Source organism: Stigmatopora nigra, chromosome 22 (genome assembly GCF_051989575.1).
Source record: "Stigmatopora nigra isolate UIUO_SnigA chromosome 22, RoL_Snig_1.1, whole genome shotgun sequence".
NCBI lineage: Eukaryota > Metazoa > Chordata > Actinopteri > Syngnathiformes > Syngnathidae > Stigmatopora > Stigmatopora nigra.
Window position 1 is genome coordinate 678,483 of NC_135529.1, and position 20,990 is coordinate 699,472.

The following is a 20,990-nucleotide window of genomic DNA, read 5'->3' on the forward strand; positions in this document are numbered from 1 at the left end:
AGAATTCTAAGCATTTTGTTTTAGATTACACATAAAAAATACTATACTTAATTCTCCAAAGTCGAAATTTAAATTAAAACCTCATTAAATGTTATTATACTTGTATAGTGACAATAAATGCATATAGTTCAATTCACGTGTTCATTTTTTCCTAAAAAGATTAACCCCTGGTTTTAAGATATTGACTTTAACAACAGTCGGTAATACATTTTAAAAATAGTCAAAATCCAGAAGATATAATGATACCAAAATTAAAATATTTAATTATTTAATTTTAAAAACACATTACAATTAAGTAATGTAATTTACTTAAACATTATTTCAGTCAATTAGCAGTTCTTTTATACGAGTCTTTTAATCATTATGTTGTAGAAGATAGTAAAGTTTCAATGAATTTTGTTATATATATCATGGATGAGAACAATGTTTTTTAATTTGAAATAAAAAAAATTGTTCCTACGTAATATCCTTTTAAAATCATTTTTATTACGCCTTATGACTGAATTGCGTCTCCTAAAATTCGGACAAAATCATAACTGATTTTATTAGTCTGTCGTGACGCCAAAGTCTATTTCTTAGGGCTGGAGAACAGTTGGCCAACTAAAGTGTAGCCTGAGTGTCCACTTATTGGATCATCATGGAGTCAGCGTAACTCTTCTATTTCTTGGGAGATGTTTTCCTGCAATGTTCCCGAGACATTTCAGATTCGTCACCGAGACTATTCTGTCTCATTGGGGAAAAATCTCTGCGACATCGTCGAGACCTGCTGGAGTCATGGATGCCAAGGAGACATTAGCTGGGTTTCCATTACCCTCTGCAATGCTCAAAACGCAAATTGCCCAACAACAAAGTGGAAATTCATTCATTCCTCTACTGTACTGCTTATCCTCACAAGCATTGGTGGTGCTGGAGTCTATCCCAGCCAACCACGGGCAGTTTGCGGGAGACTCCCTGAATTGGTTGCCAGCCAATCGCAGGGCATAAGGAACCAAACAACATTCATGCTCATACCAATACCCATACCTAGGAAAAAATTGGTGTGTCCTAACGAACATAATTTTGGAGACGTGGGAGGAAACCGGAGTACCCAGAAAAAAACCCACAGAGGCACAGAGAAAAACCATGACGGGACGTTTGGTCGCCGGTCTTTTGGTTGCCGGTCCAAAGTGATATTTAGATATTGAACAGTACTTAGATATTAAACTCTCTTTTTATTAAACTTACTCTCTTAGATACTAAACTCTCTCTCTTAGATATTAAACTCTCTTAGATATTAAACTCTCTTAGATATTAAACTCACTCTCTTAGATATTAAACTCTCTCTGTTAGATATTAAACTCTCTCTCTTAGATATTAAACTCTCTCATGAATATAATTTTGAGAGCTGGCTTCAACAGTAGACTCTGTCACCATTTGACCGGCGACCAAAACAACCGTTGACCAAAAGACCGGCGACCACACGTCCGAGCACCGAGAAAAACATACAATCACAGGGAAGGCCGGAGGCCAGGGTTGAAAAACTGATCTCATAACGCTGGGCAGATGTCCTAACCTCTTATCTATTGTGCTGATGTACTATAGTGTTAATTCAAAGTGACATTTTGAGAGAGAAAAAATTGAAATAGCATTGTAAATGCCAATTTCAAAATAAAGTGACATATGACGAGTCGCAAACCATGGTATTTTCTCCAAAATAAAGGGAACGGTCAGAAGGATTTCTACGAAGCAGAATGTCTTTTGGATGAAAACGGAGATGGCAAAGTCTATATGGGCGAGCGCTAAACTTCAGTGAGTATCTCTTTATTTCAATCTAATATTGCATGGTCAAGTGGTTATCTATCAAAAAGAGTTGACCATACTGTGTTTTGTCCTGTGTTGGTCTAAAGGTTGCTTGAGTCAAATCTTGAGCCATTTTATGGTTTCGTCCATGGAGTTTTCTGCCCAGCCCGCATGGAGAGATACCTCAGAAGCCGCTGTAACCATGTGGCGGTGAGCCACTTTGCTCAGGTAACGAGTGGCGGGGAGCGTGGGTTCCACTGAATGGCAGGCACTGAGAGCCTATGGGTTGGATTTCTCTGAGGTTATGGTCATTCTCCCCTGGGGAAGTGGTTAGGGCCTCGTTGTATACTTTGGACTAAGCCCGCCCTTCCCCCCGCCTTGTACGGTAACACATGACCACCTTGGTGGTCGAACACCTGTCACTCATGACCTGCTTTTTGATCTGACAAGACACTTTATTACAGTGACGGAACGAGCGTTTGGGAATTGGCAGTTTTCCCAAAAATGCCCTGTTGTCAAACCAGATAAAACTGTCTGCCTAAAGCAGACACTTATATGTGAGTAAAACTATCTGTGAAATGTAGTCCTACTTCTTTGGCTCAATCCTGACTATAGTGCATTGGTCAGGGGTAACTTATCAGTGTGGTTTGGGATACGCAAATATTTCTGTGCTTGGTTGCTAGATTTATCAGATTATTTCAGAAAGAGGTCTTTTTCTGATTAATTTGTCCATGAGGTGAGCATTACCCAATCCAAAACTTTGGAGTGATCACCAATGAAGTTCTTGACTATTTAAAGAAGAAAACAAGTATAATTGGGAATGTGGTTTTAGTTTAGGGTGATATTGCCTCAAATTCTGCCATCTCTAACTATCCTGACAATTACTGTATAAAAAGTTCTTCTGGGCTAAAACTCAAGTCATTGACAACTGTTCTATGAATTTGAGTTTTTGGTTGCACTCCCCTAACCTGCGAACCCTTCCAGGTTTTAATTAAAAACATGGCGAAATTTGACCACCTCCATTCAGCAACGCAGTAAGAATCGAACCTGGTGCCCCCTGGCTACATGTCTTAGGTGTCATAAGGACTCCAAAGAAACAAGTTTGAAGAACATGAGCATTTGAGTGGGGCAGTTTGTAAGGACACCACCAACTTATCTGTGCAGGTGAGTGCAAATGGGAGGAGGTGGGTGCGAGTTTTAAGGAACGGGGAGGGTGTTAAGGACAGAACTTCTGTGGGTCGGAGCCGAGGAGGTACCGGCATCTTCAAACTCGAAGAGGAGTTTAGAGTCCCCCCCCCCCCTCTCTCAGACACACACAGGCTGAGTCAGAGTGAAAAAGCCTCTTAGAAGCTCGTGTGCGGACCACCGCAGAAGATGCTCTGCTCTTCATGAGACCACCTCAAGTTGGAGTGCAGCTGGTTGGCCTGAAACTTTGGGTGACTTAGTGTTACTGTTTCTACTGCTTCTACTGCTACTGCTGCTGGGCGACTATCTTTATCCTGCTTTTTTTTCTAATTGGGACATCAGGGAGAAATAAATAGCTCTTGCGCACACCGTTGGAAGGCAAATGAATGGAAAAGACTAGCGGGGGATTTCCCCAGGCTGCCTTCACACCAATGGATACACACAGAACTTTTACCCAGGCTTCTTTGTATTAGCCCAAATAAACTCACATCGTTTTATTAACAAGGAGATCATCTGTGGGAGCTTCCAGACGGATTTTGTAGGGGATTTTCACTGTCAAAAGTATCATGTAAGTAGCAGTTAGTTGTTTTTACAAGTTTAGGAACTTAAAAAGTCAGTTCGATTACAGATTGTCTTTTATCAAGTACATTTTTCTCCTAACAAAAATGGTGTGTTTTATAGTTCTTAGGGTGGAAGGATGTGCTCCATAGTGCTACTTCATCAATGGAGTTTGGCTGTGTTCTTGCTGTGTTCTCCAGCGATGCCATACGGGAGGCCAGTTGACGCACTAAGTAGCAGAATGTGAGTTCTTTTCAAAAAGTTTCAATGATTATTGACTTGCTTATGTTGTAGACCGCTGCTAGTCTTTTACTCGTCATCTGCCTCATCTAAGACGTACATTTTTTATTTATTTTTTTAACTAAGCCACCGTTACTTTTCCTACATACGTCAAATGGAAATTGAATTGACTGGTTGATACAGAACGGCTCATCAGTACAGAAACATTCCCAGACTTTTTGTGGTCATGTGTTTAATTTTAAACTTGTTTCTGCTGCCCTCTACTGTATTCAACTGTCTCAACCATCTCTCTGTTGATTACACCTAAACATGAGGATGCGAAGTAACAACTTTGTATGAGATGAAAAGTTAAGAACTGTAATCCACAGAGAAAAAAATCCCAATTCAGTGATTGGACCATTTCAGCACCAAAAAAAAAAATACTAAAAAGCCCAGTCAATAAAAAATTGTCAGAAAGTCATTAAAAGTAGGACATTAGCCACCACAAAAAAATCCTTTTCGTGAAATTTCTACGGCTGGTATTCAATGAAATAAAGATTTTGCACTAAAACATGAGCATGAGCCAAGAAGTCTCAAAGAATGTGACAATGGATGAGGAAATATATTGCATATTTAGGGAATAGAGGATTATTTAACTGGTATTGAGAAATTAAAATAGAACATTTAAAAAATACTCATTAATATTTATTACGCATATTTCAAAGCTATCACAAAGTAATTTGTTTTTACTCGATTTTTAATGTAGCAAAGCGATGGAAACGTTTTGACAGTGTGTCCAGTGACATGTTTTCTTTACAATTCAAGCCCAATTAAAGTTTTTTAAGTGGAACATTGTATTTTTGCCCTTTGTTGTGCCAAGATGCTGTAAATAATTGACTATAAAAGTTAAATTGAACTTTTTGGTACTTCAGTACATCTCAAAATGCGTTAGTTTTTTTGAAGACCCTGCACTCAATCCAGAGATTTGTGTTAAAATGCAGTCAAATCTGGACACACGTTTGCATTAATATTTTTTGGGCGAATATCCATTGAGTATGGCTGTGAGTCATTGGCAAATGTTTGCTATACGTGATTCTTAAACCACATGAAAAATGGAAGTCAATTGTTAATTGTAGATTTTGTAGTGATACAGCATTATTACGACTATCATTATTATTGTTATTATTATTAGTGAAATGTTCATAACTGAGAACACAGTGGTACTCAGTTGTGGACATTTACCGTCCAACTGTTTTTCAAAAGTATTTTTTATTCATTGCACGAACTGACCCTCCATAAAAGTCTAAGAATTATACTTATTTACTATAACAGATACCTTAGGCAATTAAGATATGAACTTGAAGAGCTATATATTCCAAATTGTCCATAATATTCCAAACTGTCTATAATACTTAGAACTTGGCAAAATTCCAGACTGTAAGGCCTTTAAAAAACCTAGCAAAGGCTCGGTTCGAGCAGATAGTAAGTTTTATCTGTGTGTTAACGCCAAGTTATTTTCTGGCGGCAGGCGGCGGTCAGTGAGCCACGCCCAGTTGATGCACGACAAAGGTCGCAGCATGCAAGAACTGAAGCGTCGCCTGTGGCTGCAAGAGCTCCTGGAGGAGGTGCACACGGCCGATGAGAGGGCGCCACCCACTCACAGTAGGACGCCTAACTTCAGTGGGAACGAGCTCCACCAAAAGACCCCAGAGGCCACCAAGAACCTGCCTCACAGGTTCGGGGTGGACCGCGAGGGCCCCGTCCTGCCGCAGGAGACCAACAAGGCCATGGCTTATAAGGACCAGGATCAGCCGCTCAAGGTGGCCACCAAAAGGAAAAAAAAGACCAAGCTGGGACGGCGCAGGGAAGGCGACAAGAAGCGGAGGAGGACCCGCTCGGCCCAAACGCAAGAGTGACAGTCTACCAATGGATCGGAGCCGTGCTGCACTACGGCGGGATACACACGACTGGTCCCAAGTTTTTTTTTACCAATCACACCAAAAGCCAGATTTTCAGATGTCTCTGAAAGACAATTCTGACTTAAAAGTCTTTTGGTGTAGTATTTTGTATGCTCAGATTGATTATCATTCCTGCCTGGGTGGAAAACAGATCGACAATCGTAAATGTTGAAACTTATTTACGATCACAAAACTGTTTTTTTTTTTACTTGCATTTTTATCTTTTGTTTGTTGACAATTATTTCAGAATGTGGGGCAAAATTTATGTATATGTATTTTTATGTCTAACGCGGAATACACAATTACCCATTTCACCTGCCCATTTTGAAAATGAATTTGACCAAAATCACAATTCTCGTACGTCTTTTTAAGATTACCTTCATAACTTAAGTCTCTGGAGTGATGGGTGTTAAAAGGTGATTTTTTTCCTCTCTCCTCTGTCTGCTGCAACAAAAAAAAAAACAATTAGTAATTACAGTAACATTTTACAGTACATGATCTAGTTCAGACAGTACTTAACATCCTGTTGTGTTACATCAGAATTTTTCATATATTATAAGGACAAACGCAATTTCAGGAAACTTTCCCCTCTATTCTGATTAAAGAGGAAAAGACCCAATTATGTCTTAGAAAAGATTTCCAACAAATATCATGTTGTGATGTTTGTGTGTGTGTAACGAGTGAGACCATAATTGTTGAGCTGGTTCAACTTTTATAATCTTATAACATTGTAAATTGTTTTGTTTTGTGATTTGCATTTTCTGAAACGAGATACACGCAATCTCATAATAATTTTTTAAAATTTGGGCATTTTCCTTCCCTTTTTATACTTCTACACTAGAAGCCGGATCATGCATTAATGTTTGTTCAGTAAGTGTGTGGGGGGTTGGGGGGGCTGTCAATGTTTAACCTGTTCAGTATTTATCTTCTAAAATCATTTGAATCATATGCTCATAGTCAATTGAAATGTGAAGCAAAAATAATACCGTCTTTTAATTTTGATGACTAATGCATCTCGACAATTGGTCCAAATTTGGAGATTTTCCTCTCTTCAGAGAAGCTAGTATTTCACTTTCCTCCCACATGCCAAAACATGCATGGTAGGCTAGTTGAACACTCTAAATTGCCTCTAAATGTGAGTGTGAATGGTTGCCCATCTCCTTGTGCCCACTGATTGGCCCAATTAAGGTAGACCACCACCTGATGCCTATAAAGTCAGCTGGGATAGGCTCCAGCACTGACACTTGTGAGGATAAGCAGTTCAGAAAATGCATGAATGTTTTATTATTAGTTTTATCAAATCTTCATCTGTCTGGTCAAAACCGAAATGTCTCAGATTGTGATTGTGGACGACAAAAAATGTCATGTCGGGCCAATTTCAAATTGAGCTAACACCCCCCATGTGTGTACTCCACTTATGACACTGACGCAGGCTTCCACCTGCAAGACGAGGCCGCTTTTGTGGCCTGTTTGCTTTTATAATAGTTTTGTATTTGAGTGTTTTAATGGCAAACTCACACGCAGCAACAACTCTCAGTTTTGTAATTATATGGAGAAGTGTGCCAATCAAACCTGGAAAGAACAAACCGTTCACTGAATCCATTTACTCCAACTCCTCCTCCGCCGCCATAATTTATTTCATCTTGAAAGTGTATATTTATTTGGTGAATGTATTGTGGTGCTGCTGACTGAATCCCATAATGCACTTTAGTTACGTATATCATGTACATGTTCTTTTGTGGTTGTTGTTGTTGTTGTTGTCTCGATGGTCCTGCTTTCTTTCTTTTGTTTTGTTTGGGGCCCACTAAAGATATCTAGTGGATGTAATTTATTGGATATTTCATCCAACCCACTCTCATCACGCTATAGTTTATTTTTATAGAAGTCTGCCACAGTCATGTAATGTTCTTGACTTGCACTGAGAGCTTAATGTACGTGTGTCCAATTATTCAGCAATCATTAAATATGTACTCATGAAGAAAATTCAAGGATTTTCTTGTTTTTTTTATGAATAAGTTAATAATTTTAACAGAAGACATTGTAGACCTAGGTAAAGTAAGAAAATATATACATATATATATTTTTTTTTACCTAGGTCTACAATGACTTGTGTCTGTCTTGCTACTGCAACCAAGAAATTTTACCGAATACGGGATGAAATAAAGTTCTAACCGAACCTAACCTACGACTTAGCCTCGGCCACTGCCAACCCTCCCATTTTAAACGGAGTCTCCACCTGGCACCGAGTGAGTTAACAACACTGAAAATGAGAAGTGTGTTGAGTCAAGGGATGGTACACTGCTCAACAGTAACAGCCATTACACAACACGTCATTGTAAAAGGCCGATAAAGCGGTGGGAAATCAATCAAACGGCAGAAAAAAGGGAGGAATAAAAAGAACGATCGATATGAGGTTCTGAGGAAATTTGCGTTCCCTTAACTGATTATTATATGAAGTTCAAATAGTCTATTTTCTTTAAAAATGCAACTTTTTCTTTTTAAACACAAAATGCCTTCCCTGAGACTGACAAAGTGTGCATCTGAAGAATAATTGCTTTATAGTAAATGAAGAGTAAATAATAAACATAGATGATAGATCACGTCTCTAAATCAGCTTTGTATACTGTTTTATGTCTTGTTAATAGATCAATATTGATGGAGCAATGATGTGGCTATTAAAAATCCAAATAAGGCTCTAATGTAGGTATATAAGTCAAAAATTAGTGGCGAACCAGACATTTTAGAAATTTGTCTTCAGCAAGTTTCCAAGAGGGAGCAGGTGTTTGTCGTCCTAACAGCTACGCTTTAGCCATTCCTCTTTAAAGTCACTCATCCAGAATCAATGGGAGCCTAGTGATGTTTGCTGTTCCGCGTTTTGAGTAATCACACAGTGATCCGGAGAGGTGAGAAGAGCCGGTGGCCTACAATAGGGATGAATAGTCCCACTTTTTCTGACTGTGAGGAAATTAGCCATCAAGTGTTGTTGGAAACAATGGCAATGATGATATGGTAAGTGTATTATGTCTACATATTTGCAAGAGGATTTATGGTATGAAAATGAAACGATAAAAGCAAGAATCTTGTTCTACAAATATGACTTTGAAAGCTACAAATACTTTTGATGAGGAAAAAAAATGTGTACTATTTTATTTGAGTGTGTGTGAGAAATGTTGAAATATGTCACATTGTATTGACGTTTGCCACTATCTTAGTATTCTGAAGATGTTGTATGGATGACGTGTGTTTTCATCATAGCGTTGGCAAGTCACATTGAAGTTCCTAACATACCAGTTATGTTGAATGTTTCAAGTTTGAGGAATACTAAGCTCATCAAAAAAAGTGGCGCCTTCGCCGCCACACATATGCTATCATATCACATCTGTTATTAATATGTCTATTTGATGTAATACGGCACCAGATTATGACTTTTGACAGTAATTTACTAGACAGACTAGACTCGGCATCTGTTAATTAAAAGGAAGTGAGCAACATTGCCAAACCTCGTCCATAAGTAGTTCCTGGTGTGCATTTTGAACGCACGCAATTACGGCTGGGTAATATGGCCTAAAAATATTTGCTCCGATATCAATTTACCATTATTTTGCCATTTCTTCTAACCCAACACCCACCCACTTTGCAATAAATACCAAGGACAGAGAAACAGCAAAACAAGTCTTTTTTTAAAAAAAATATTTAGTTAAAGTAAAGTAACTCCTATTTCCCTTTTGGAATGAAAGCGCAAAACATCTGTCTTGAATTAAATTTCTCTTTCTCTCTCTCTCTACTATTATTCCGGGTGAATCATGAAAGGCCAAAAAAAATTCATAGAATTAAGCTCTTGAATATCTTTGTGTTAGATTTACATTCTATTTTACTTTGACATTTGTCATAGTTGAGACACACAAGACCTTTGTTACTAACATCTTCAAATACTTCTTCTAATCTATAGATAGGCCCTAGTGCCCAAACGTAAGTGCATTGTTGCCACTCAATATAAAACGTCTACACTTCATTTTTCAAGCAGATGAAGTCAAGCGAGAGGTAAACATGGCGGTCCCCAACACCTACGGATTAGTGTTTGCCTGCACGTGTGGTGTGATCCTGGGAGTCGGACTGGGCGCCAACCTATTGGTCTTCTACCTGTTTGCAAAGTACAAGACGTTGCGCAAGAATCGTCTGGACATCCTGCTCCTCAGCATGTCTTTGGCCGACTTCCTCACTCTGCTGCTCATCCCATTCACCTTACACTCAGCTATGAGCCAGTCGTGGCCCCTGAGCAACATTTCCTGCAAGGTCTACCAGTTCATGTTGGCGTTCAGCCTGGCAGCCAGCATCTACTCGCTTTGTACAGTGTCGGTGGCTCGTGCGATGATCATCACCAACCCCTACCGGCCTCCGGCTATGGATCTGGTCATCATCATGTTTGTACTAGTCTGGGCCTTGAGCTTCCTCATCAGTCTTCCACTACGGATGTTCGCCACCAAAGAGAGCATTGTCAGCTTCACCTTCTGCCTGCCTACCATCCACGAGCATCACTACCAAGTGGTCCTCAGCCAATTTGTGCTCTTCTACTTCATCCCCATGTTGGTGATCGCCTTCAACTACATTCGGCTGGCTCTCTTTCTCCATAGGAGTCCGGTGATGTCGACATCCAGTACCAGGAACACACGGAGGGCCTCTCTGATGGTGTTCTTGGCCGCCGCCACCTTCTCGGCTTGTTGGTTGCCCGGCTACATCCTGGAGCTGTGCTTTTACTTGGGCCTGTACCACCACGGATGGGCATGGGAGCTCTTCTACTTCTTATGTACCGTGTTGCAGTACTTGCACCCGTGCATCAACCCAGTGCTGTATGTATTGCTGGCCAAGCGATACCGCCACCGGAGGGCGGCCTGGCTCTTCGGATGTCGAAGGAACAGAGTGCATCCACAAGTCATCAGTGTGGATGCAGACAGTTTTTAGTAAGCTGGCCTTATTGGACACCGATTTGGTTTTCAACTAACGAAGGGCATCGTCAGAAATAATTGACTTTTCTATCTGTGTTTTCCCGAATTCTAGAAATATTCAGTTCACTTCTTTGAAAACTTAAATTTTAACCTTGGAGGGATAGAAAATGTAAATGTGCCCCTATTCAAATGTGATCTTTTTCTGTGAAATAAGAAAATAAACACAAATATGTTTTGTCCCCATTTTACAATATTTAAAATCTTTCATGCTGCATGAATCAAGCATAAGAACATGAGTGTTATTTGATTGTAATTGCTTTGGCAAAAAGATTTCATTTCGCAAACATTAGTCAGCAATATGACAGTAATAACTGTCTGAAGGGTAATATAATAACAATTCCACAACCAGTAAATAGAACTCAGAAACCTGATGGAGGGTCCTCCATATACTGTATTTGTTGTCAATGGTAAAAGTAGCTGGTGCACCATTCAAAACAATTGGCGAGATGTGACAGTGATCTGACTACAGTTGAGTAGTGGATTGGTCAGCAATATTGGAGACAGTAATAACTGTCTGAAGGGTTATAACAATAACAATTCCACACCAAATTTTTTAAGTGTATTTCATGTGCCGCCCTAACCACCCCCAAAGAATGAGGCCTTTTTAAGGGTCTAGCTTGAGTAAAGATGTAACTGTTTGCGCAGTTAAAGCTTCCAGCAGACTTCAAATCCAGCCTAATGTCACTACTATGTAGCAGAACACGAAGTTAATGTCTAAAGCAAATAGGTCCTTGCTGGCGTTAACTGGCAATAAAATGAAAGTCAACGCTGTCAAATATAACCAAAGCAGACATGCGTGCAAGCCAGGTAGCTTTGAAGCCAACCGCTCGACACTTAACAAGCAGCATTCATTAGCAAATTTGTGTTAAAAGCCCTACACACAATATAAAGCGAAGTTTGCGGATTCCTATGAGACCGCATTCTTGACACACACTCCTCGAGTGAGTGGAAGAAAATACTTGCGGCCGAGCGAGCCGCCGGGCTCACACGGGCGCTGCCATGAGCTAATCACCGCGTGGGCCGTGTCGCCAAGTGTGGCCTGTTTATTTATAGAACTCCCTGAAAGTCGCCGCCTTCGGACGGGATTGGGTTACAGCACCACTGAAAGCTGAAAATACAACGTCCACAGACACAGCCAAATCCCTCCATTGGAAATAATCTAAACTGCATGGCTTGAATATTAACTGCAATGTCAGAGTGCAATTAAAGTTACATGACATGGTAATAAAAGAGTTTTATCTTTGACTTTAGCTCGGACAGTCATGTATTTAAAATTTTTAAAAAGGCCTTTCCTTGTTCATAGTATTATAAAAAGCTATTAAATGTTTGCCAATGAAGTGAAAAGTGGATACCAGAGTGCAGATAAGGAATGAATACTTATCCAACTACTTAGTAATTGATAGTTTCTAAAATGAATAGGCAAGATATAACATAAACACATAACGAACGCCAAGCAACTGAAAACTGTGGCTTCTCAAGAGAAACAAGTTGTGATTTTACTCCTAATTTTGGCTTGCTTTGCCATGCGGGTGACGAAGCGCAAAAACGCAGAGCAAAGCCATCGACGATCTTGAACAAGCGAAGCCTTGTGCGTGCCAGTGTCAACACGCCGCTCCCTCGCCCGCTACCTTGAAAGAAAATAATCGCAAAGCGCCGTTCATTTCAGAGGATTTTCGCGATTATTTGCACAGGCACGATGTTTTGACGATCGGGCGGCGAGTTCTTCGACAACTCGCCAGGAAAAGGAAAAGCCGTCGGTGGAAAGACAGAAAAAAGTTGCCGCACAGAGAAGAAGACCAAATAGATCATGGATGATTAGAAATGTTTTTTAGCTTTGATTAACAAATATGATTATCTTTGATTATCTTAGGTAAGAAATTACATCTTTACCTGACCTTCAATGAATTTAATGAATTCAGTAGCTACTATTTGTATTCTAATTTACCCAAAAAATTAATCAAAATAATTGACTAAATTTAAAAAATATTTAAGATGATTCTATGTAGTCCTTTCTCATTTTGATGGAGTTTTACTTTTTCTTCAACTATACAATCACTGTCCTTGTTGTTGAAGTATTAGCCTTTAACTCATCAAACTCAAGTCCAAGCACGACTCTAATTGCACCTGTTACCATAGCAGTAAAGTGTTAAAAAACTAGCAAGATTTAAAAGTGTCCACAGACACCACCACCATCCTCAGACTGGAGTCCCCCAACCCTGGCACGTATCAAGCACGACATCATCTGCTAAAAAAGTCCAAGGCTTAATCAAGAACTGAGGAGATAAGCCTGGTGGGCAAGCGTGTGACAAGGATACGGCAAGTTAATTCCAAGGAAGCATTTCACTCTAGTTTCATTTTTCGCCGGGCGCCTCGATACCTCGGTGAAAAAAATAACATCCTCTAGTGCCAATTTAGGAAGATAGCATGGTAAAAGAGAAGGAGAAGTGGTAAGTGAAGGTTATCTTAGGCCAGGATATATATAGATATATATTTATCTATATACCTATATATAGATATATATATCGTAAAGTCAAATCTAAATCAATATCAAAATGTCAACAAATTTAATAATAATAACTTTCGGTGGTTCGAATTTCTGTATACTTGGGTTATCTTTGCAATTAGAGTTCAGACCATATTTTATGACCAATTCATGCCAAAATGAATACAGTAAGTTCCAGAAGTCTAAAACATTTTCCTCCTAATTCACATGGATTTAAAGATTTATATTAATAAATGTTCAACAGACAAAACTCTTGAAATGTGATTAAAAAAACTTGGAGTAAGCAACTATTGGGATTTGGGTATTTCCCACGACTGCTTCATGATATAGTATTACAACGAGGGTGGGGGCTGTGTGGTCTGCGGGCCAGGGATGTCCTGAATTTGAGTGGCACACACATTATATACATCTCCCTCCCTGGCATGCGCGTCTTTCCCGGCCGGGTAACACGTCATTACATGCACAAACCCGTCTACATTTGCTACACGTATGGAAGCTTCTGGAAAATGTGCACCTGCAGCCAAGGCTGCATGCGTGCATGACGTATTCGTTCTGACTAGAATGGTAACAGCCAAAACAAATACTGTGATAAATATTGTTCATAAGTACAGTGGTAAATTCAGTGAGGAATTCTTTTCACTGTGTTGTTTATAACTCAAAATACTCAAATCTCAAATTGTTGTCCATTTATAAGAATTCCCCTTTAATTATAAAAGAGCCCTGTATTATATTCATCCATTTATTCATTTTCTGAACCGCTTTATCCTCACAAAGGTTCACGTCAGCCTCCCATTCCTTAACTTAGATTAAGGATTCAATCTCAGTCCCGGAACGAGAGACTTTGCAACCCTAAGCAGAACACAGAAAAGACCTTATATCTTCTAATTATTTATATTTTTAAAGATGTAAAAAAATAAATTAAAAAAAGATGATTTTCAGTGGATATACTGCTGTCATGTAATTTCAGTTCAGTTGATGAGCTACTTCTCTTTTAAAAAAGGCTGTCCATGAGTCACATACAAAGGACAGCAAAACATCGGAATGAATGTGTGACTGAAGACCCCCAATATAACACCGGCCTTTACCCCGCCCGTCCTACCAGATTATAAATCACGTGTCCATTCCAATGTTGTTTGTTATTGCTTGTTACCTTGGATACGCTCAACGAAATCCACACGCTCTGATTGCTAGAACTGCAGCCACTAGTAAGCGGCAATGCTTCCTTACACCAACACTAGACTCTCTTTTGTCCCAAGCCAGAAAAGTGCTATGTTATTGTTGTAAGCACACACATGCTGGCATACACATATACAAATAACAGACTATTAAAGTGTGTGATGACATGTACTAGACAGATGAGATGGGTGTATAATTTTAGCAACATTGATTGATTGACAGCCATATGCTATCATAAAAGCACATGGCCGAATCCAACATGCAAGGTCAAGAACAATCTTGGGCATTGAGCCACATACTGCTTCACCAAGTATGAATTTTGTTTTGGTGACACGCAGAAACACAGTGTGTTTTTGGTTCATTTTGCATGAGAATTGGGAAAATTTGTACAGAGAATGCAGGACACTTGGTCAAGAATAAACCGTAACAATGAGCTGCCTGCATATTTTTCTATCTGACAATATTTACTACATCACGACACTTAACACAAACAATAACAAAAAGTTGTAGTTATACCCTATTGCGCATGTGAAGATATTGGAAAGACTGGATGCTTAGAGTGCAGAAGAATACTGGATCAAGACTAATCTTGCCTGATGATTGACAACAGTTATGACCAAGATTTATGACTGAATTGAAGTGAAAGTGGAAAAGCCAAGTTCCAAATCACCAGGACACTTGTCTTCATTGGGTACGCCCCAACCTACATACTCCTACCACCGACTGCCCCCTGTGATCCAGGTTGTACAATTGAGCCCTTTTAGCGCTGTGTTATTTTGGCCCTGGGCTTCCTGAAGAAGACAACCTTGCCCCTACGTCTCAAGTATCTGTCAAGCTAGCATTTTCCATTGGCAAAGGCCCGCCAGTCAGTTGGGGAGGGAATCACGTCTCATAACCATTTTAGCTTATTTTGGCCACATTAAATATAAGTTCATCATGGCGGTGACGGTCCTGTTTCTTAAAGTGTGAGCGAGGGGACACCGACGGGTTCCCCTTGCGACAGGAATAGCACCATGATTTCATGAATGAGGGACTGGCAACCAGGAGGGAGCACATTTGTCACAGGCACCCTCCGAAACACGAACGAGAATAAGGCTCTCGGGCATTGGGACTGTCAATGAGAAGAACATCAATAGTGGGAGCTTCCGTGTTTATTGAAGCCGAACGTTACTGGAGAGACAGCGGTAGAGGCAGGCAGTAAGTGTCATCTGGTCTTCCAAATTGGGGAGGGCCGAGCAGTTTAAAATGGTGTGAATATGATAGGCACCTCTGCCCATTGGTGTGTTTTAATACAAGGGGGAGATCAGTCCGACAGGGCCGGCCGGGCACCAATCTGACAAGAGAACAGTGTAAATCAAACGCAGTGGTACTGGCTAGAAGTCCCTATCCTGGGGGAAGTTTCTTTGGCAATACAGGACTTCACATGCATGTGACAATTGCATGAGAAAGGACACTTGACAGGTGAGTGGCGACCCTTCTGGAGGGGTAAAAAGATGACTGTGGTGTCCCAGGAGAATCGCGACGAGACGGTGGTGGTTGTTCCTCAGTTAGCTGATGATTCAGAGGAGCAGGAATGCAGCGAGAGGGTGGTCATTAACATCTCAGGTCTGCGCTTTGAGACCCAACTGAAGACCCTGTCACGCTTCCCCAACACGCTCCTGGGGGACCCGCGCAAAAGGATCCGCTTCTTTGACCCGCTGAGGAACGAGTACTTCTTCGATAGGAATAGGCCCAGCTTCGACGCCATCCTGTACTACTACCAGTCTGGGGGGAGGCTGCGAAGACCTGTGAGCGTCCCCGTGGATATTTTCTTGGAAGAGATCAAGTTCTACGAGTTTGATGAGGAGACCATTGAGCTTTTTCGAGATGATGAGGGCTTGACGAGGGAGGAGGACCAACCTCTGCCGAACAATGAGTTTCAGCGACAACTCTGGCTCCTTTTCGAGTATCCGGAAAGTTCTGGACCTGCCCGGATTATTGCGATAGTCTCTGTGGTGGTTATCTTGATATCCATCATTATATTCTGCTTGGAGACATTGCCCGAATTTCGAGAGGTCCCCGTGGTGGTGCAGGAGCTCCACATTAACGGGAGCACCCATGGGAGGGTGCGCAGTCCCTTCACAGACCCTTTCTTCATGGTGGAAACACTTTGCATCGTGTGGTTCTCCTTTGAATTCACCATGAGGTTTCTCTCATGCCCCAGCAAAGCAGCATTCTTCAAAAACATCATGAACATCATCGACGTGGTGGCCATTGCACCGTATTTCATCACCTTGGGGTTGGATCTAGCTGAGCACCAGGGCAGCAGCCAGCAAGCCGCATCACTCGCCATTCTCAGGGTTATCCGTTTGGTCCGAGTCTTTCGGATCTTTAAACTCTCCAGACACTCCAAGGGTCTTCAGATCCTCGGGCAGACCCTTCACGCCAGCCTAAGGGAGCTGGGTCTCTTGATATTCTTCCTCATCATTGGGGTGGTCCTGTTCTCCAGTTCAGTGTATTTTGCGGAAGCAGAAGACCCAGAATCGGGCTTTTCCAGCATCCCCGATGCCTTCTGGTGGGCGGTGGTGACCATGACGACGGTGGGCTATGGAGACATGTGTCCGTCCACTATTGGAGGAAAGTTTGTAGGATCCTTGTGCGCCATAGCCGGCGTACTAACCATTGCTCTCCCAGTCCCAGTCATCGTCTCTAACTTCAACTACTTTTACCATCGAGAGAATGATAATGATGATAACTTGCAGTACGTGCACGTGACTTGTGGACAGCCACAAACATCCTCCGGTGACTTCAACTCTAGCAAAAGCGAACAGTCCCTGTCAAAGACTGAGTCCTACCAGGAGGACGACCTAGAGAGCCTGACGCAGATTGAGATCTACACAGGGAAGTTGACCGATGTATGAAAAGACGTGCGAGTAGTTTCATGGTAAGTCACGTGAACCTTTCTTGTCATCATAGGCCTTCTTTTCTTCCACTATAAGACATGATTAGCTATTAGAATTCTGTTAGAATTCTATTAAAGTGAACCAGGAATGGTTATAGTTATCCAGCAAGCAATGTCTCAAAGTAAAAATAGATTTATGTATCTTTACCACTCCAATCTCTTCAAGTGGTAGCTTTTATGTTGGCTGTTCCAGAACAAGAATGTGGACATTTTTATTCTATTTTTTTCGGCCGCCTACTGTTTGTGTTGTTGTCATGTCAATCGTAACTTACCAGGTCTTACATAATCAGTAGTACCATCAAAGTTCTAGTGCATCAGCAATTGGACAAGTTTTCAATCATGTAGTAATGACTAAAAATCAATACATAAAGAAAAACGAATAACTTCATTCTATTCACTTCAATATTTCTCACTCCTCTAAATTGTCACATTCGAATTGCAATCACTACACATCGGTCAAACGAAGTCAAAGGATGAATTTAGATTGTTTTATACTGCAACAATCCAAGTAGGATCCCAATAAAATCCAAGTGGCATCATTCATGTTCTTTTTTGCTTCGGTTTAAAAAGGGAAAAGCATAGTATTCATTAAAAAAATACATTATCTGGCTCTTTAGCGACTCTGCTAATAAATATACATAAGATATTCAATCAATACTGGGCATTCAACTGTTGTACATGACTGTATCTGACTTTATCTTTAAAGCAGTTGACAGATTTTGAGTACATAAAGGCGTACAAGTTGCACCTTTTAGCGCACTACATGGTGCTTGTGGCTAGGTCGTTTTTGCAGATTTCCTTGTGACCTTGTGCAGAATATTAGCGTTGGGAGAGCACCATCCTGTGGATGCTTGCTCTCAGCACTTCACTTTAAAGGAATAACAATGTTAGACAAACAAACCAAAGGGATTAATGGAATTAAATGCTTTAAATAAACATGGTTGTTTGTTGTCAAAATGTTGTTAAACTGCACAAGGTTGGCTTGCTTACTGAATCAAGTTGGTAAGGAAAGGTCATTAAAAGATGTTCATCTACGTCGCCATTTATTGTTACCAGATTCGTAGGGGTGCTAGAGTCTTGCCCAACGAACTATGGGTAGCGGGCGGGGTATACGAAAAACTGCAGGACGGAGACAACATTTACACACACTCATACAAAATTGGGAGTCAAGAGAACCGGATTTAAACGTTGAGGCAGACATACTGACTACTCAAACCCAATGGCACCCTCCTTGAATGTTAATTATAGCCCAATATATGAGTAAGTTAACATAACTATACATTAACTGACTGCATGTTTGTGTCTTTCTTCAGTCGAGGCTATAACAGTTGTGGACTAAATACTTAGTCCAATACTAATGTTTCCATTTTTATTGTATTATGTTGGTCGCAGGATGTATTCAAGCTTAACATCTCCACTCTATCATTAGGAAATTATTGTTGATTATATATCTTTAATAGAGCATTTATTACAGCTTGATGATAGATAGTAAATGATTACATAGTTTTGACTGCAAAGTAGTAGAAAGGATGCCACTATACATATTGATTGTCTATCCAAATGATTTAGTGTTGTTTGTTTATTTGCTTGTTTACAGGAGGAAATATGAAAACTTTTCTTGTGAATCATCACGACATATCACAAGAATAATGTCGAACAAAATTGCCTCAATGGACTACAATTTTGATTTTTTTATATGTTGTTGTTAAATATTGTACATATTTTCTACATTTTGGCACAACTTGCTAAATACAAAAAATACCTCTCAGAGCACGCTGAGGATGTAATACTAATATTTATTTTTCTAATGTTTATGTGAACTTAATTTAAGATTTTTTAAAATAAATCAATGCTCAGTCATCAGGGATATGAATTTTTTTTCAGGAAATTGTATGAATGTCCAATCCTATATTATGTTGAAATTTGGGGCATTCAGCTTTTATTTGCCCTACTGTTGTATTCCTAACACAAAATAAGTGGCATTTTGGCAATTAAAGGTTTCCTTCCATTCCCTTTAATGACACCAAAAATGACATTTTAAATAGCATTATTATTGGAATCAAAAACATATATTGCGACTATTTTACTCTATATACAACAATTGGGGATATTTTCCCTAACTACAATACAAATGATATTTTCATGACAAATAACTTCATGAAATATGGAATCATGACAAATTCGACACTTATGGAATACTTACAAAATACTAAAAGCAAAACACTCAACACTGCTACTGTGTTAGCCTCAAGAAAATGACAAAATACGGCCTTACTCATAACTTTGCTACTTGGAACAAGTGTTAACACAGAAAAAGACAGTAGATACCAATAGCTGACAACAATCAACATGACACCCAAGAATTCAAGTATGCCACTAAATAATGCATATTTTGAAATTGGTTTGGTCTGTGGAAGGTTGACACACACACACACACACACACACACACAATACATAAAAGTACCAGATCACATTGATTTGGGCAATAAGATCTACGCAATGAAATGGGAAACTATAGACCATGACCACTGATGTCCGTGAGTGACCCTCCTCCCAAGCAGACGCGCAATCTTGCGCATATCAGTAGGGTAATTTAAGCAATAAAAAATAGAAAAATGACAATAATTTCATAAATATGTGAATTTATACAGATTCATGGCTTTCGGTGGACTCTATTTACGAATGGAATGTGTTGATATAACGATCACGTGACAATTGAGTTGCATAAGTTGTCTGTTTGTGTATTGTGCGGTTGTACATGTGTGCAAGATCAACCATACCTTCCCTAGGCTTCTCCGGCAGTATAGTAGAAATGCACTTTTTCTTCTATGAAGAGCTTCTATGTTAAGCCTATATTGGCTTGGATCACTACACAACAAACTAATAGACATGGTTTGGGTTGCATTGCATGGGTGAGACAGAAATAGACCCATTTTTGTTGTCAAGTCAGTCTTATCTGCCAAATCAGTAGTGCTGACCAATGCAAGGTCAACTCTAATAGACATGGGACCGTTTCTCCAATTACTCATATTTAAAATTGTCAATTTTCAACGAAAAAAGCCAAAGAAAAAAGTATGTCGGATCAGAAATGTTGATCATCATGTATAAATGGTGACAGGTTGATTTGACCTCTGGCCACTGACCGGGTGGAAATGAATTTTATTCTTTTCCATTAGCAGTGATTGCACCTCAAATGACACAAATGCACTCACTAAGAACAAGTGACTGTAAAATGACATTGGTGGAATGATTTTGTCCTAGCTTGCATATAGCCACATATTTTTGGCCAAAGTTTTCCTGATGAGTCAGCAATGACACACACACAGACACACTTTCCCTCTCTCACACATAACCACACGATCCCCTTCAATACTGGATGTCAAAAATACTCTCTCTCACACACACACACACACTGAGGAACACACGCATCCACTCTCACTCTCTTCAAACCTGCACAAATTTATTTTTCACACATGCATAGACATGTAAATTATGCACCCACTACTCTCTCACATTTTCTCTCTCAAACGCATATGCTCTCCAAAATGTGCTCAGTCAAAAAATAAGAAAAGGGTTGATGTACTCCATAGGTTTCTATCAATGTATTTATTTTAGTCCCTTGTGGAATTACTGTATTTTTATCATATATTTTAGTTTATAGTTATTTT

The 20,990-nt window shown here is 39.9% G+C and overlaps 3 protein-coding genes and 1 long non-coding RNA gene across 4 annotated transcripts in view; 3 read left to right on the forward strand and 1 right to left on the reverse strand.

Moving 5' to 3' along the window:
- The window catches only part of LOC144215663 (uncharacterized), a 67,829-nt gene that overhangs the window by 36,486 nt on the left and 10,353 nt on the right, over window positions 1-20,990 (reverse strand). The window contains exon 3 of the long non-coding RNA XR_013330472.1: window positions 6,077-6,143. This is a non-coding gene — a long non-coding RNA (uncharacterized LOC144215663). The remainder of the gene's footprint in view (window positions 1-6,076; window positions 6,144-20,990) is intronic.
- On the forward strand, window positions 3,153-6,368 carry LOC144215662 (parathyroid hormone-related protein-like). Its single transcript, XM_077744735.1, has 3 exons — window positions 3,153-3,532; window positions 3,646-3,765; window positions 5,270-6,368. The coding sequence occupies exons 2-3, from the start codon at window positions 3,662-3,664 to the stop codon at window positions 5,655-5,657; spliced, it is 492 nt and encodes a 163-aa protein (XP_077600861.1). The 5' UTR covers window positions 3,153-3,532; window positions 3,646-3,661; the 3' UTR covers window positions 5,658-6,368.
- Window positions 9,747-10,658, forward strand: LOC144215330 (galanin receptor 2a-like). The gene has a single exon (XM_077744170.1). It carries the CDS (start codon window positions 9,747-9,749, stop codon window positions 10,656-10,658), a length of 912 nt encoding a protein of 303 aa, XP_077600296.1.
- Window positions 15,875-17,281, forward strand: LOC144215566 (shaker-related potassium channel tsha2-like). The gene has a single exon (XM_077744595.1). The coding sequence runs from the start codon at window positions 15,875-15,877 to the stop codon at window positions 17,279-17,281; it is 1,407 nt and encodes a 468-aa protein (XP_077600721.1).

Bases quoted from the DNA above. Each gene is read 5' to 3' on its own strand.
- LOC144215330 (XM_077744170.1), top strand. From the start codon at position 9,747: ATGGCGGTCCCCAACACCTACGGATTAGTGTTTGCCTGCACGTGTGGT.
- LOC144215662 (XM_077744735.1), top strand. From the start codon at position 3,662: ATGTGCTCCATAGTGCTACTTCATCAATGGAGTTTGGCTGTGTTCTTG. The intron at 3,766-5,269 runs GTGAGTTCTTTT...TTCTGGCGGCAG, and splicing joins GACGCACTAAGTAGCAGAAT to GCGGCGGTCAGTGAGCCACG.
- LOC144215566 (XM_077744595.1), top strand. From the start codon at position 15,875: ATGACTGTGGTGTCCCAGGAGAATCGCGACGAGACGGTGGTGGTTGTT.